The sequence below is a fragment of the Chiloscyllium punctatum genome, chromosome 5 (assembly GCF_047496795.1).
Source record: "Chiloscyllium punctatum isolate Juve2018m chromosome 5, sChiPun1.3, whole genome shotgun sequence".
In the NCBI taxonomy this organism is placed as follows: Eukaryota; Metazoa; Chordata; class Chondrichthyes; order Orectolobiformes; family Hemiscylliidae; genus Chiloscyllium; species Chiloscyllium punctatum.
This window is the reverse complement of record NC_092743.1, coordinates 70,170,286-70,183,224: the sequence shown is the minus strand read 5'-3', so window position 1 is coordinate 70,183,224 and position 12,939 is coordinate 70,170,286. Positions and strand designations below refer to the sequence as shown.

The following is a 12,939-nucleotide window of genomic DNA, read 5'->3' as shown; positions in this document are numbered from 1 at the left end:
TATTTTCTTCACCCCTCCTGTGCTTTCAAACTTTATGTCTTATGTCAGTTCCTGAGATTAGGGCATGAAATTTCTGCAAGTTAACCTGTGTCATCTTGGCATATATGGAAAAGTAACTTTTGCAGCGTGGGTTTCCTCCGGGTGCTCCGGTTTCCTCCCACAGTCCAAAGATGTGCAGGTCAGGTGAATTCGTCATGCTAAATTGCCCATAGTGTTAGGTAAGGGATAAATGTAGGGATATGGGTGGGTTGCGCTTCGAGTCGGTGTGGACTTGTTGGGCCGAAGGGCCTGTTTCCACGCTGTAGTGTAATCTAAAGAAAATCTAATACTGACGTATCGCCAACTATAGGCACCTTAGTAGCTCTGTAGTACACTTGTGTAGATGCTATATCTCCTAGTTGAACTTCATGTGAAGAGTTGCTTATTACATGAAACTTTAAATGTGAAGAAATTGTGACTCAATGAGATCATTATCATCAAAGGGAATCATTTACTAGTATGAGTGAACCTTCATGTGTAGCATTAACATAGGTTGAGGAGGTTACCACATTCTTGTTCAGTGCCTTTGAATCCCATAGCATTTTGGTATCCTTTGTTCATCTGTGTAAATGTAAATTTTAATGTGGTTTTCTCCATGTAAATGCCAAGGTTTTTTTTTTGTTTTTGTACCACTTATAGAATGTTGATTATTCAGATTAACATCCCAAGTTTAGTTAATCTTTCAAAAGAAATACTGAAGATAAAATACCAACTGACAAAACTGTTCATTGGTTAATTAATCATGTTTTAAAAAACAACCACCTAATACAATAGTGGAATAACCAGAGTAACGCCCATATGTGGAGGAACCTACAAGGCAAATATTTTGACAATTAATGCCTTTGAATTTAAGTTAATAATTCCTACATACAAGAGGTATCATCTGGATTTGCCTACATAGATGTTGCAGAATCAGCAGTTTCACTGAACGGTAATATATTTATCCTTGCTCCTAAAAGGATAGTATTTTGCAAAGTCTACGTCGTGGTATGTGGAGGATAACAATGAAGATGGGTAGATTTATTCAGCTTCCATATTTTTCATACTTCAAATGAAGTTAACTGCAAAATGATTTTTTCAATTTTCATTCTTTTAGTTTAGTGTTTAATGTTTCCTGCACATCACATTTGATACAAACAATTTTGTCCATTTAAATTTTATGTCCTTGAAGAAAACAGTAATTAGGAAAAGTTAACCATTCTGAACAGTTAGCATTTAATTGTTTTGAATGTTGTCAAAAGCTTTCTGTTAAATGAATCGCATGAGGAGGCCTTTTTTCTTCCTTTGCCACCTGTGGTTGAAGAGATGGTCACTCAGGGACACAATTTATATTTTATATTAATGTCACGTAGTTCTGGCTGAAAGTCTTAGAGTTTTGTTTTTATTTTTTCATTGCCGTTTGCTGACCTTAGCCATGGTATGTTGAGGATAACTTGGTTCCTGAAGTGAGGACTACTTCTTGTAAAGGTGAGCATTTAAAATAAAAAAAATGTTTCCAGCTCTTTTATGATTATCATTTCAATCATGCACAGTTATCAATGGAGAGATTAGCCATGTCGCCAGATAAGTTATCTAATGTGCCCACATTTAATGACCTCCCTCTCTGAAATGAAGTGAATTGCCTCTACTGATTTACTTGTAGCACAAGTGCATTTGGTGAGTCACTACCTAGCAATTGCAATGTATTTCTTTTGTTTTCAGCAATTGGTTGGTACGTCAGATTATACAGCACTTATTTTTACATCTTAAGCCTTACAGTTTGAAAATGGTGTCAGGGAGTGTTTTCTCTAAATGATTTTCATATTGTTTCGAAGTTCCTTGTTTGGTGAAGTGCAGGTGAATAAGCCAATACATGCTTTTTCTCAGATTAACATTAAAACAAAACCATCATCAAATGTTTTTATTTAAATTGTTTAGCTATGATAATGAATGTAGTGGAGGCGTGAAGGGAATCTAGTATATGTTTAAACTCATTTCTTTTTTTCAAAGGATTCCTACACTGTGTGACTTTGAACCATTGCAGCAGCATCATCAAATTCTTCGTAATTTAGTCAAAGCTGCCCAGAGTTTGGATGAAATGTCCCAGACTATCACTGACTTGTTGACTGAGCAAAAGGTACATTAAGTAGGACTTAAAGTTTTAATTTGTTATTTTGTAGCCATGACACATAATTTCCTCAGTGACCAGCAAAGCAAATCTATTCTTAAGTATTTTCCTGATCATTAATGCATTTATATCTGTGAATGGGGAAAAAGCCAGTTTATGCAAATTCAACCATTCATCGAAAAGTTCCAAAGAGGTTATATATTCTTCCAGGTTGAAGAATTATGTAAGGTTGTTACTTTCAAACTGATAAACAAGTATTGCATTGCATGAATATTATAGTTTTATATATAGTGGCTTAGCCTTTAATTGAAGAACTAGTGAAGATTCATCACACTTCAATTGTCCTGAATATTCAGCTCGTGTACATTTAACAGCTGTATCAACCTGAAGTGCCATCAGTGCAAGAGAATGGGACTCTTTTTCTGTTTGAGGCAATCTATGTCTGCGTAAAAAGCTGCAGACCAGCTGCATGCAGTGCAAGGTAATACAGTGACAAAGTATTTGCAGCACAGAGGCATTATTCTCTTCAATAAATTCTCTTCATGCACATTTCCCTACTTTCCTTCATTTAACATTCACTCTGTCTCTCTCTACTCCTTTCTCCCTCCAATGGCTAATCTCTCTACTAATGTGTCTGTCATTTATCTCACTCACTTCTGTAGTAACAAGTTCTACATTCTTAGACTCTGGGTAAAGAAGTTTCACTTGGATTCGTTAAGACCATCTTCTATATAAGGCCCTTAGTTTTGGTCTTCTGAGTGCATTTACATTCTCTAAAATGTGCCCATACGAAATACTTGAGATTATGAAAGCATTTTTAGTTGGTCAACCTTTCAATCAGTCTTTCTTTTATCTACTAGGTTTATTCTTTTCTGTTAGGTATAATTCACTTATAATAATATCTTAATCTAATGTTCCTTGCTACCTTCAACAATAAGTGAGGTGAACTTGTGCACTTCTGCTTTTTTTACAAATGTTAGAATGTCTGATCACCCTACTTGTCTGCTATGGTTTTGCATCTTTCTCTGAATTTTCTCTACTGTCTGCACATATGTATCTCCTAAGTTATTCAAAGTTTGTGAGAGCAGACATTTCGTCCCCTGTCTAGGTGACATCCTCAGTGCTTGGGAGCCTCCAATGAAGCGCTTCTGTGATGTTTCCTCTGGCATTTAGTGGTTTGTCTCTGCCGCTTCCGGTTGTCAGTTCCAGCTGTCCGCTGCAGTGGCCGGTATATTGGGTCCAGGTCGATGCGTTTGTTGATTAGAATCTGTGGATGAGTGCCATGCCTCTAGGAATTCCCTGGCTGTTCTCTGTTTGGCTTGCCCTACAATAGTAGTGTTGTCCCAGTTGAACTCCTGTTGCTTGTTATCAGCATGTGTGGCTACTAAGGATAGCTGATCGTGTCGTTTCGTGGCTAGTTGGTGTTCATGGATACGGATCGTTAGCTGTCTTCCTGTTTGTCCTATGTAGTGTTTTGTGCAGTCTTTGCATGGAGTTTTGTACACTACATTGGTTTTGCTCATGCTGGGTATTGGGTCCTTTGTCCTGGTGAGTTGTTGTTGTCTGAGATTGGCTATTGGTTTGTGTGCTGTTATGAGTCCTAGTGGTTGTAGTAGTCTGGCTGTCAGTTCAGAAATGTTCTTGATGTATGGTAACGTGGCTAATCCTTTGGCTTGTGGCATGTCCTCATTCCGTTGTCTTTCCCTTAGGCATCTGTTGATGAAATTGCGGGGGTATCCATTTTTGGCGAATACATTGCAGAGATGTTCTTCTTCCTCTTTTTGCATTTCTGGTGTGCTGCAGTGTGTTGTGGCCCTTTTGAACAGTGTCTTGATGCAACTTCTTTTGTGTGTGTTGGGGTGGTTGCTTTCGTAGTTCAGGACTTGGTTTGTGTGTGTGTGGCTTTCCTGTATACCTCTGTGGTGAATTCTCCGTTCGGTGTTTTCTGTACCATCACGTCTAGGACACCCTTCACATTCAACAGCCAAATATATGAACAAATCAACAGCACACCCATGGGCTCACCCATCTCTGGACTCATAGCAAAAGCGGTAATGCAAAGATTAGAACAAACGGTCTTTCCGCAAATTCAACCCAAACTCTGGGTCAGATATGTGAATGACACCTTTGTAATCATTAAAAACACAGAAATAAAAAAAACACATTCACGCCACACTCAGAGGAATCCGATTCACTAGAGAGGAAGAAAAGGACAACCAACTCCCATTCCTAGACGTGATGGTACAGAGAACACCTAACGGAGAATTCACCACAAAGGTATACAGGAAAGCCACACACAGACCAAGTCCTGAACTACGAAAGCAACCACCCCAACACACACAAACGAAGTTGCATCAAGACACTGTTCAAAAGGGCCACAACACACTGCAGCACACCAGAATTGCAAAAAGAGGAAGAAGAACACCTCTACAATGTATTTGCCAAAAACGGATACCCCTGCAATTTCACCAACAGATGCCTAAGGGAAAGACAATGGAATGAGGACATGCCACAACCCAAAGGACTAGCCACGTTACCAGACATCAAGAACATTTCTAACTGACAGCCAGACTACTTTGACCACTAGTAACAGCACACAAACCAACAGCCAATCTCAAACAACAACTACTCACCAGGACAAAGGACCCAATACCCAGCATGAGCAAAACCAACATAGTGAACAAAATCCCATGCAAGGACTGCACAAAACACTACATAGGACAAACAGGAAGACATCTAACGATCCGTATCCATGTATACCACACATGCGGATGACAAGCACCATGAATTCGACTGGGACAACACTACTATTATAGGACAAGCCAAACAGAGAACAGCCAGGGAATTCCTAGATGCATGGCACTCATCCACAGATTCAATCAACAAACACATCGACCTGGACCCAATATACCGGCCACTGCAGCGGACAGCTGGAACTGACAACCGGAAGCGGCAGAGACCAACCACTATAAATGCCGGTGGAAACATCACAGAAGCGCTTCACAGGAGGCTCCCAAGCACTGAGGATGTCCCCTAGACAGGGGATGCAACGTCTGCAATACAAATTCCCAGCTCGGCGAACATCTCCTAAGTTATGCTTCTCTATGTGACCCATAGTCTGTCCTCCTTGACTGTATTTTTACTCAATGTGAACTGATGTTAATAGTTATCACCCCTCAAGCTCTGTTCACTTTCCTTTTAAATCTTGGATTCTATTCCTCCCTTACTACTATCTGCAAGAAGAATCCCTTGAGTTCTCTATCCCTGCAAGCTGCTACCCCATCTTAACCACACTTCCCTCTCAATTGGTGCTGTCATCTTTCTCATAGCTCTTTGTCTGAATCTCTGAAAGCAGTATTTCTACCCCTCCCGTTGTACCATAGAAGCAGTTATGAAGATCACAACTAATTTCTTTATTGATTTAACAAAAGTAATTGGCCCTGTTTTGAGTTGCTTGATGTGTCTGCCGACTTTGGTACTGTTGACTGCAGAATTCTACTCCATGTGTCTTCACGATTGCCCAGCTGGAAGGGAACTCTGCTACCTTGTTTGTCCTGAAACAGCCAGGAAATCATTTGCAGTAGTTTCCCTTCTCACTTTTATACCATTGCTCATGGTGTTTCCCAGTTCGTACTTTCCTGATTGGCATTTTGCTCAGCTATGTGCAGCCCCTTGCTATCATCCAAAATCATACCACCAGTTCCTATGTGATACACAGATGTATCTGTTTTGCATCTTTATTTGCTGCCTCCTCTCTCTCGTAGATGTTTGACTACTTGAATAGGATTGTGTTGGTGTGGCAGAAATGTCTTCAAATTAAGTATTAGTAATTGTTGGCTGTCTCAAACGCTATGCTCTCATCACTGACTCAGTCTTTCTCCTTGGAAACTGTCTGAGCTTGACTGGGCTATTCCTCAGCATGATGTTATATTTGACCCTGAGATGAATCCTTTATCACATACCCATCATGTTATGGACCAGATCAAACCCCTTCACAGGAGATAGGGTAGACCCTCACTTTTTTTCTTATTTAACAGTGTATGTAATATGTTGTGTTCTAAATGCGATTCAATTGCTAAAACTACCAAATTTAAATTAAAGCTCCCTTTATTCATTCACTGTGGTTAAAATACAACAAATGAGGAAGGAATTGGAATAACTTAACTCTATTTGAAAACTTAACAGAATAATACATACAGTAACATTACTAATTAACTGTTCCAATGTAGTAACATCCCATAAACACACCCCTGGCAAAAGACAAATTCAGAAAACAGATTGTCTCACATGCAAATCCCATAGCAGACCGAGAACCCCGAGCTTTTGGCTATAACCGAGAGAGGGTAAAAAACTTTCATTTTTCAAGACCCCAACAGCAAAGTTGAATAAAGGTCCTGGTTTCTCCACACCCATTCTCTACACCTATATCTTAACTTGCCACTTATTTTGACACCATTAAGGATGTTTCTTTTGTTCTGACTTCTGGAAAAAAAAAGCCAAGGCTTCACAAGCTGTTTAGTCCAGTGGTGCTGTTAGACTGCTCGGTGCCTGTGCCTTAAAAGCTTTCTTCAAAAAAACTCAGGATAATATAACCTCTTAAACCCACAGCATTATCACAACACCTTCACCTCTATAATTTTGCCTAATTTAAATCATATCATAGCTAATATACTGCTGAAATCTACATTACTGTCTTTGCTGATTTTAACTTTAATTCTTTGCTGATCTCCCAAGTTCAACCCTCTGCAAACTTGAGGTCATTAAAAACTTTATATTCAAAACTAAATACTTGAAAGTGGTACTTGTCCAACAGTAACCTGCTCACTGTCACTCTGTTTTCACTTCCACCTGGGTTCACTGAGCTTCTCATCTCATTACAGCCTTGATTTAAACTGTACTTGAGCAGCAAGATGAGGTTGAGTAGTTGTGGCTACTGGAGATCAGTCATCTCAACTATAGGGCATTACTAGAGGAGTTTTTTTAGGGTTGTGTCTTTGATCCAACAGAATTCCGACAGCATCTTCAGCTGCTTCATCAACTGGAGTGCTACATCATAAATCCAGAGGTGGAAATATTTACCAATGATTGCACCTTTTGCAAATTCTCAAACTGCATTAGTACACGTCCAAATGTAGCGGTGCCTGGACAACATTTATATAAAGGCTGATGGTGATGTGAATATTCTTGTCATCGAAGTGTCAGGCAGTGATGATCTCTTAACGAGAGAGAATTCAACCTTGTCCTTTTGACATTCCATGTTCTTACCATCATTGAATTCCCCACTATGACCATGCTGGGTATCACTATTGATGAGAAACTAAACTGGCCCAGCCATACTATTACTGTGGTTGCACGACTAAGTAAGAGACTGGGAATTCTGTAGTGAGTAGGTCACCTATGACTGCTCAAATCTTGCTTGCCATCTAAAAGGCACAATTAAGAAGTGTGATAGAATATTTTATACATCCCTGGAATGGTGCAGCTTCAACACAGTTCAGATATTCAATGCTACGCAGAACATAGCAGTCCACTTAATTAGTACTGCATCTGATATCTACAGCAATCACTTAATATGCCACAAGCGCACAGTGGCAGAAGTTACAAGATTACAGTTACAAGTTACCAGGGGCCGATCAAGATTTATTTAACCGCACCTTCCCAATCCAAGATCTTTACCACCTGTAAGAACAAGAGCAGCTGAGACCTGGGACTATCATCACCTGCTAGTCCCCTTTGAAGCCCAACATCATTGTGATTCAAAAAGATAGCATCATTCCTTTATGAATGCTCGGTCAAAATCCTGGAAACCCCTCTCTAACAGCACAAGAGATGTCGTCCAACTTTTTTTTAGATTAGATTACTTAGTGTGGAAACAGGCCCTTCGGCCCGACAAGTCCACACCGCCCCGCCGAAGCGCAACCCACCCATACCCCTACATCTACCCCTTACCTAACACTACGGGCAATTTAGAATGGCCAATTCACCTGACCTGCACATCTTTGGACTGTGGGAGGAAACCGGAGCACCCGGAGGAAACCCACGCAGACACGGGGAGAACGTGCAAACTCCACACAGACAGTCGCCTGAGGTGGGAATTGAACCCAGGTCTCTGGCGCTGAGGCAGCAGTGCTAACCACTGTGCCACCGTGCCGCACCGTTGCACAAATTAAAGAAGGAAACTTACCACTGCTACCACCAACTTGATTTAATTAGGAATCAAGATGTAATGTGGGCATGCACGTTGACACCCACATCCTGTGAGTGAATAATAAAACCTATATCTTAATTTGCTACTTATTTTGATATCATTGCTTTTTCTTGTTTTGGAATTGATCTCTAGTCAGCAAAGAATGGCTATGTGTGTTTTGACATTTGTACATGAAAGTTATGCTTGAACAGTCAAGTGCAATCTTTTAAGCTCCAACAAAGTTTGGGGGGGGGAAAAAATAAAGAATTATGAGGAAGATAAATCATTGAGCTGTGGAAGAATGTGTTTGGGAAATTGAAGAGAGTACATTTTGGTGTTGTAGAGGATGGGTGAAAACAAGGGGGAGGAAGATGGTGAAGGAAAGGCAAGAGTGGGGGGGGATGAAAAAAGAGGGAGAATTTGAGATAGGGTACACAGTCAATTTATAAAATTTAGTTATTTTGTAACTTGCATGAAACAACCTTTTTACTGATGCTTTTCAATTTGTTTTCTGTTTACAGGTGTCTCTAGATCAAACTTCAGTAACAACACCAACAAAACACAAGTTGGAAAGCACAACCAGAACTAAAGCTACCTCTTCTAGATCCACATCTACACTTAGCCTTCAGGGACCAATCTGCCCACCTGCTAACGTTCCTGCCTCATTAGAAGAGCTGTCTCCTGATAGTATTGATGCCCATACGTTTGATTTTGAAACCATTCCTCATCCAAATTTAGAACAAGTTCTCAAACAAGGATCTATAGATATGGACTCATTGGCAGAAAGTCCAGAGTCTGATTTTGTGTCAGCTGTAAATGAATTTATGATTGAGGAGAGCTCAACTTCACCCAACATAAACAGTGATCCACAAAGTCCTGAAATGATGCTTGAATCATTATATTCTTCAGTTATTAATGCCATTGATAATCGACGCATGCAGGATACAACTTTTGGTGAAAATGAGGATTCTAAAGAAGTTGCAACTCTTAAAGTGCATATAGAAAAATACAGGCTTATCACTGAAATGTCTCAGTTGCATTTTACAAACATTAAGAAAGACCTTAATCATTTCAGAGAGCTTGTTCAGAAGGAGCAGTGTGATTTTAGTAGTTCAATGAAAAATGTAAGTGAAGAATTAAGAAGCCTAATTGAAACTGTAAAATGTAGAGTTGAAGTCGGAGCAAAAGAAAATTATCAACAAAAATTAGAGATTTTAAGAAAGGATTACGAAGATCAAATGGACAAATTGAATGTCGAGTTGGTGACTGCTCAGCAAAATACTGACAAGCTGAAAAAAGATTTGTTGGAACTTGAAAATTACATAAAACAGAAGGATTGTGAGTTTACTGAGGTAAGAACTGAAAATGAAACTCTCTTATGTTTACAAATTAGTAAAGATAAAGAAATAAATGACTTAATGGAAGGTAGAAAAAAACTAGAGACTGAAATCCAAGAACTCAGACAATCGAGAGGGAGTTTATTGGAAGAATTAAACAGACTTCATATAAAGGCTGACCATGAAATGAAGTGCTTAAAGGCAGAGCTTCAGACTCTTGAACAAAGTCATCTGAAGGATCTTGAAGATGACCTGAAAGTCAGGCATCATCAAGAATTGAAAAAGTTACTGGCTGATCATAGCAAGCAACAAGAACAAATCTCAAAGGAAAATGAAGCAAGGTTAGATCATATGCAGCAGTCTCTTACAATCAAGCTCCAGGAGCGAGAGCAAGAACTAAATGAACTTAAATTGAACATATCTGAACTTTCTGACTTTAGGTGCAATTTGGAAGCTGAATTGGCTTTGAAGGAAGTGGAAACTGAAAAATTAAAGCAGCGCTTGAAAGAGACTCAAGTCCAACAAGAGGAGATAGCAAAATGTCAAGTCATAAAAGAAACTGAGAAATATAAAGAAGAGATAACTGACTTGAAGCACCAACTCCAGCTAAAACATGAGGAATACAAGGTAGGCCTTGCAGAAGAAAGAATACTAATGACTACAGAGAAAGATCAGTGTATTTCTGATCTGCTAGACCAGCAAGAACAGGAGAAGGCCGTACTTAAAACAGAACTAGATAAGTTGGATGTAATGAGACAGCAAGCACTGGACATGGAGGTAGCATTAAGGGGACAAGTTGAAGAGCTCACCACTAAACTGAAAGAAAATTTGAAAACAATGGAAATCGAAAGGGAGGAAATGATGTTTGAAAAACAGCGAATTGCATTTGAAATAGAAGCAAAATACAAAGCAACTATTCATGATCTTGAAGAGGAGAAGAAACAGCTGCTCAACACAAGCCAGGAAAGAGAGGAATTTATGAGAAATAAAATGCATGAAGATTGTGAATGCAAAAAACAAGCACTTGAGCAAGAATTGCAAATTAAAAATCAACAGTCTGAAAGTCCACTTGAAGATCAAAGTAGAGCTGAGAGGTATGCCAAGTTTCTATGTTCAATTAATGCATAATAGGATGTCTCTGGACAAATCATTAAGATTTTCTTTACTACTTATTCTTGATCTTGTACTCAATATTCTTTACATCTCACTTGCTTTTCCCATGAGAAAAGCAAAAACAAATTTAATTTAATGTGTTTTCAGATGCTGTTCTAATAAACAATTGTTCAACTTTTGTTTTATTCACTTGTGGGATTGTGGGCATTGCTGACTGGCCAACATTTATTGACAGACCCTAGTTGCCCTTGTGGTGGTGGTGGTGAGCCACTGCCTTGAACCGTTGCAGTCCATATGCTACAGATACACACACATTGCCATTAGTAAAGGAATTTCATGATTTTGGCCCAGCTACACTAAAGGAAAGGCAACATATATTCAAGTCAGGATCGCAAGTGGTTTGGAGGAGAGCTTGCAGGGGATTGTGTTTCTATATATCTACTGCTCTTGTCTTTCTAGATGGAAGTTGAGAGCTTGGAAAGTGTTGTAGAAGGCACTTTAAATTTCTGCAGTGCGTATTGTTGCTACTGAGAGCTGGTGGTGGAGGGAATGAATGTTAAACAATATTGATATTTCTTAACGTGCATTTATGACTAATATGTTAATTATAACATCTCTTCTCCAATTTAATTGTTGTCTAAACCTTTAACTTTTGAAGGGACTCACTATTGCTCCCTATAAAGAAATGATTAACTCAGGACAGGTTTATCATGTTAATAGGAGGGGTAGTGCGCCTTTTCCTTTTCTTTCCTCATTTTCCAATGCCCTCACTTTCCACATGAAACAGTGATTTACATTTACTGCTTTCAATGTATTCTATTGGAATCACTGCTCACAGTGAAGTCTGGTATCTGTTGGAGAGACCAAATACAGTCCAGATGACCACTTTGATAAACTCCTGCACTCAGTCCACAAGAATGTCCTCCTTGGTTTTTTTTTTGTAATGCTCCACTAAAGCTGAGCACAAGCTAGAGGAAAAGCACCTCATCTTCTGATTAGGCTAGCAGTCGTCTTAACTTCATGTTGAGTTTAACAACTTAAACCATGAATATGTCCTCCATTTTGAATTCTGCCCCAGTGCTCAGATGTATCTTCACAGAAGCCTTTCAGGGCAGAAGAATACCATTCACACTTTCTCTTGAATGATCATCCAATGCCCTGTTGAGTACCTTGATTGAGCTAGTTTCCACCATTCATCCAGACTGTGCATTGCAGACATTAAATACTCACTGTGAGAAAAAGGTTTATTTCCACATTACAGTTGCTTCCTCGGCTAATTACAATCAATTTTCACCTCCTCATTCTTCATTCTTCCTTTTTACGAATGGAAACAGTTTCTTCCCACCTCTTGGATCTCCCTACCTCTTCAGACCTCTTGTGATTTTGAAAATCTGAATCAAATTTCCCTTTAGCTCTCTCCTCTCTGAGGAAAGCAATCCCAATTTTCTCCAATCTGCCTTCATAATTGAAGTTCCTTGTCCCTGGAAATATATTCTTGTAATCCTGTTCTGCAGTCTTGATCCAATGTGTTCGCATCATTCCTAAAGTGTGGCACCCAGAATGGTATGTCTCAGCCCAGCTTAAGCCTAGTTAGTGCCTTGTTACAGTGTCTCTGCTTTCAGTCAGAGCTGATCTTTATTCTGTTATTAACACCTGATCTGGATCAACAGTTTGTTCCTTTACTTCCAATATTGTTTACTGCTACCATGGCTTTTTTTTAAAACAATTTGAAATGTACTCCTCTCTAACCTGTCTATGAGCTTCCTTTTTACCTGACACCATCTCCACCAACCCACTCCCTGCCTCCTTTATACAGCATAAATCTCATCACTTTTCCCCTCTTCAGTTTTGACGGATATCATATCTGACTCAGCACGGTGGCACAGTGGTTAGCACTGCTGCTCACAGCGCCAGAGACCTGGGTTCAATTCCCGCCTCAGGCGACTGATTGATTGTGTGGAGTTTGCACATTCTCCCTGTGTCTGCGTGGGTTTCTTCCAGGTGCTCTGGTTTCCTCCCACAGTGCAAAAATGTGTAGGTTAGGTGAATTGGCCATGCTAAATTGCCTGTAGGGGCTGGGGTAAATGTAGGGGAATGGGTCTGGGTGGGTTGCGCTTCAGCGGGTCGGTGTGGACTTGTTGGGCCGAAGGGCCTGT

The 12,939-nt window shown here is 39.7% G+C and overlaps 1 protein-coding gene across 7 annotated transcripts in view; it reads left to right on the top strand.

Moving 5' to 3' along the window:
- rb1cc1 (RB1-inducible coiled-coil 1) overlaps positions 1-12,939 on the top strand; it is a 209,139-nt gene that overhangs the window by 75,112 nt on the left and 121,088 nt on the right. For all 7 annotated transcript variants that reach the window (XM_072570524.1, XM_072570523.1, XM_072570522.1 and 4 more), the window contains 2 exons: positions 2,029-2,155; positions 8,855-10,764. In XM_072570524.1, the coding sequence (XP_072426625.1) occupies positions 2,029-2,155; positions 8,855-10,764 (2,037 nt within the window). The remainder of the gene's footprint in view (positions 1-2,028; positions 2,156-8,854; positions 10,765-12,939) is intronic.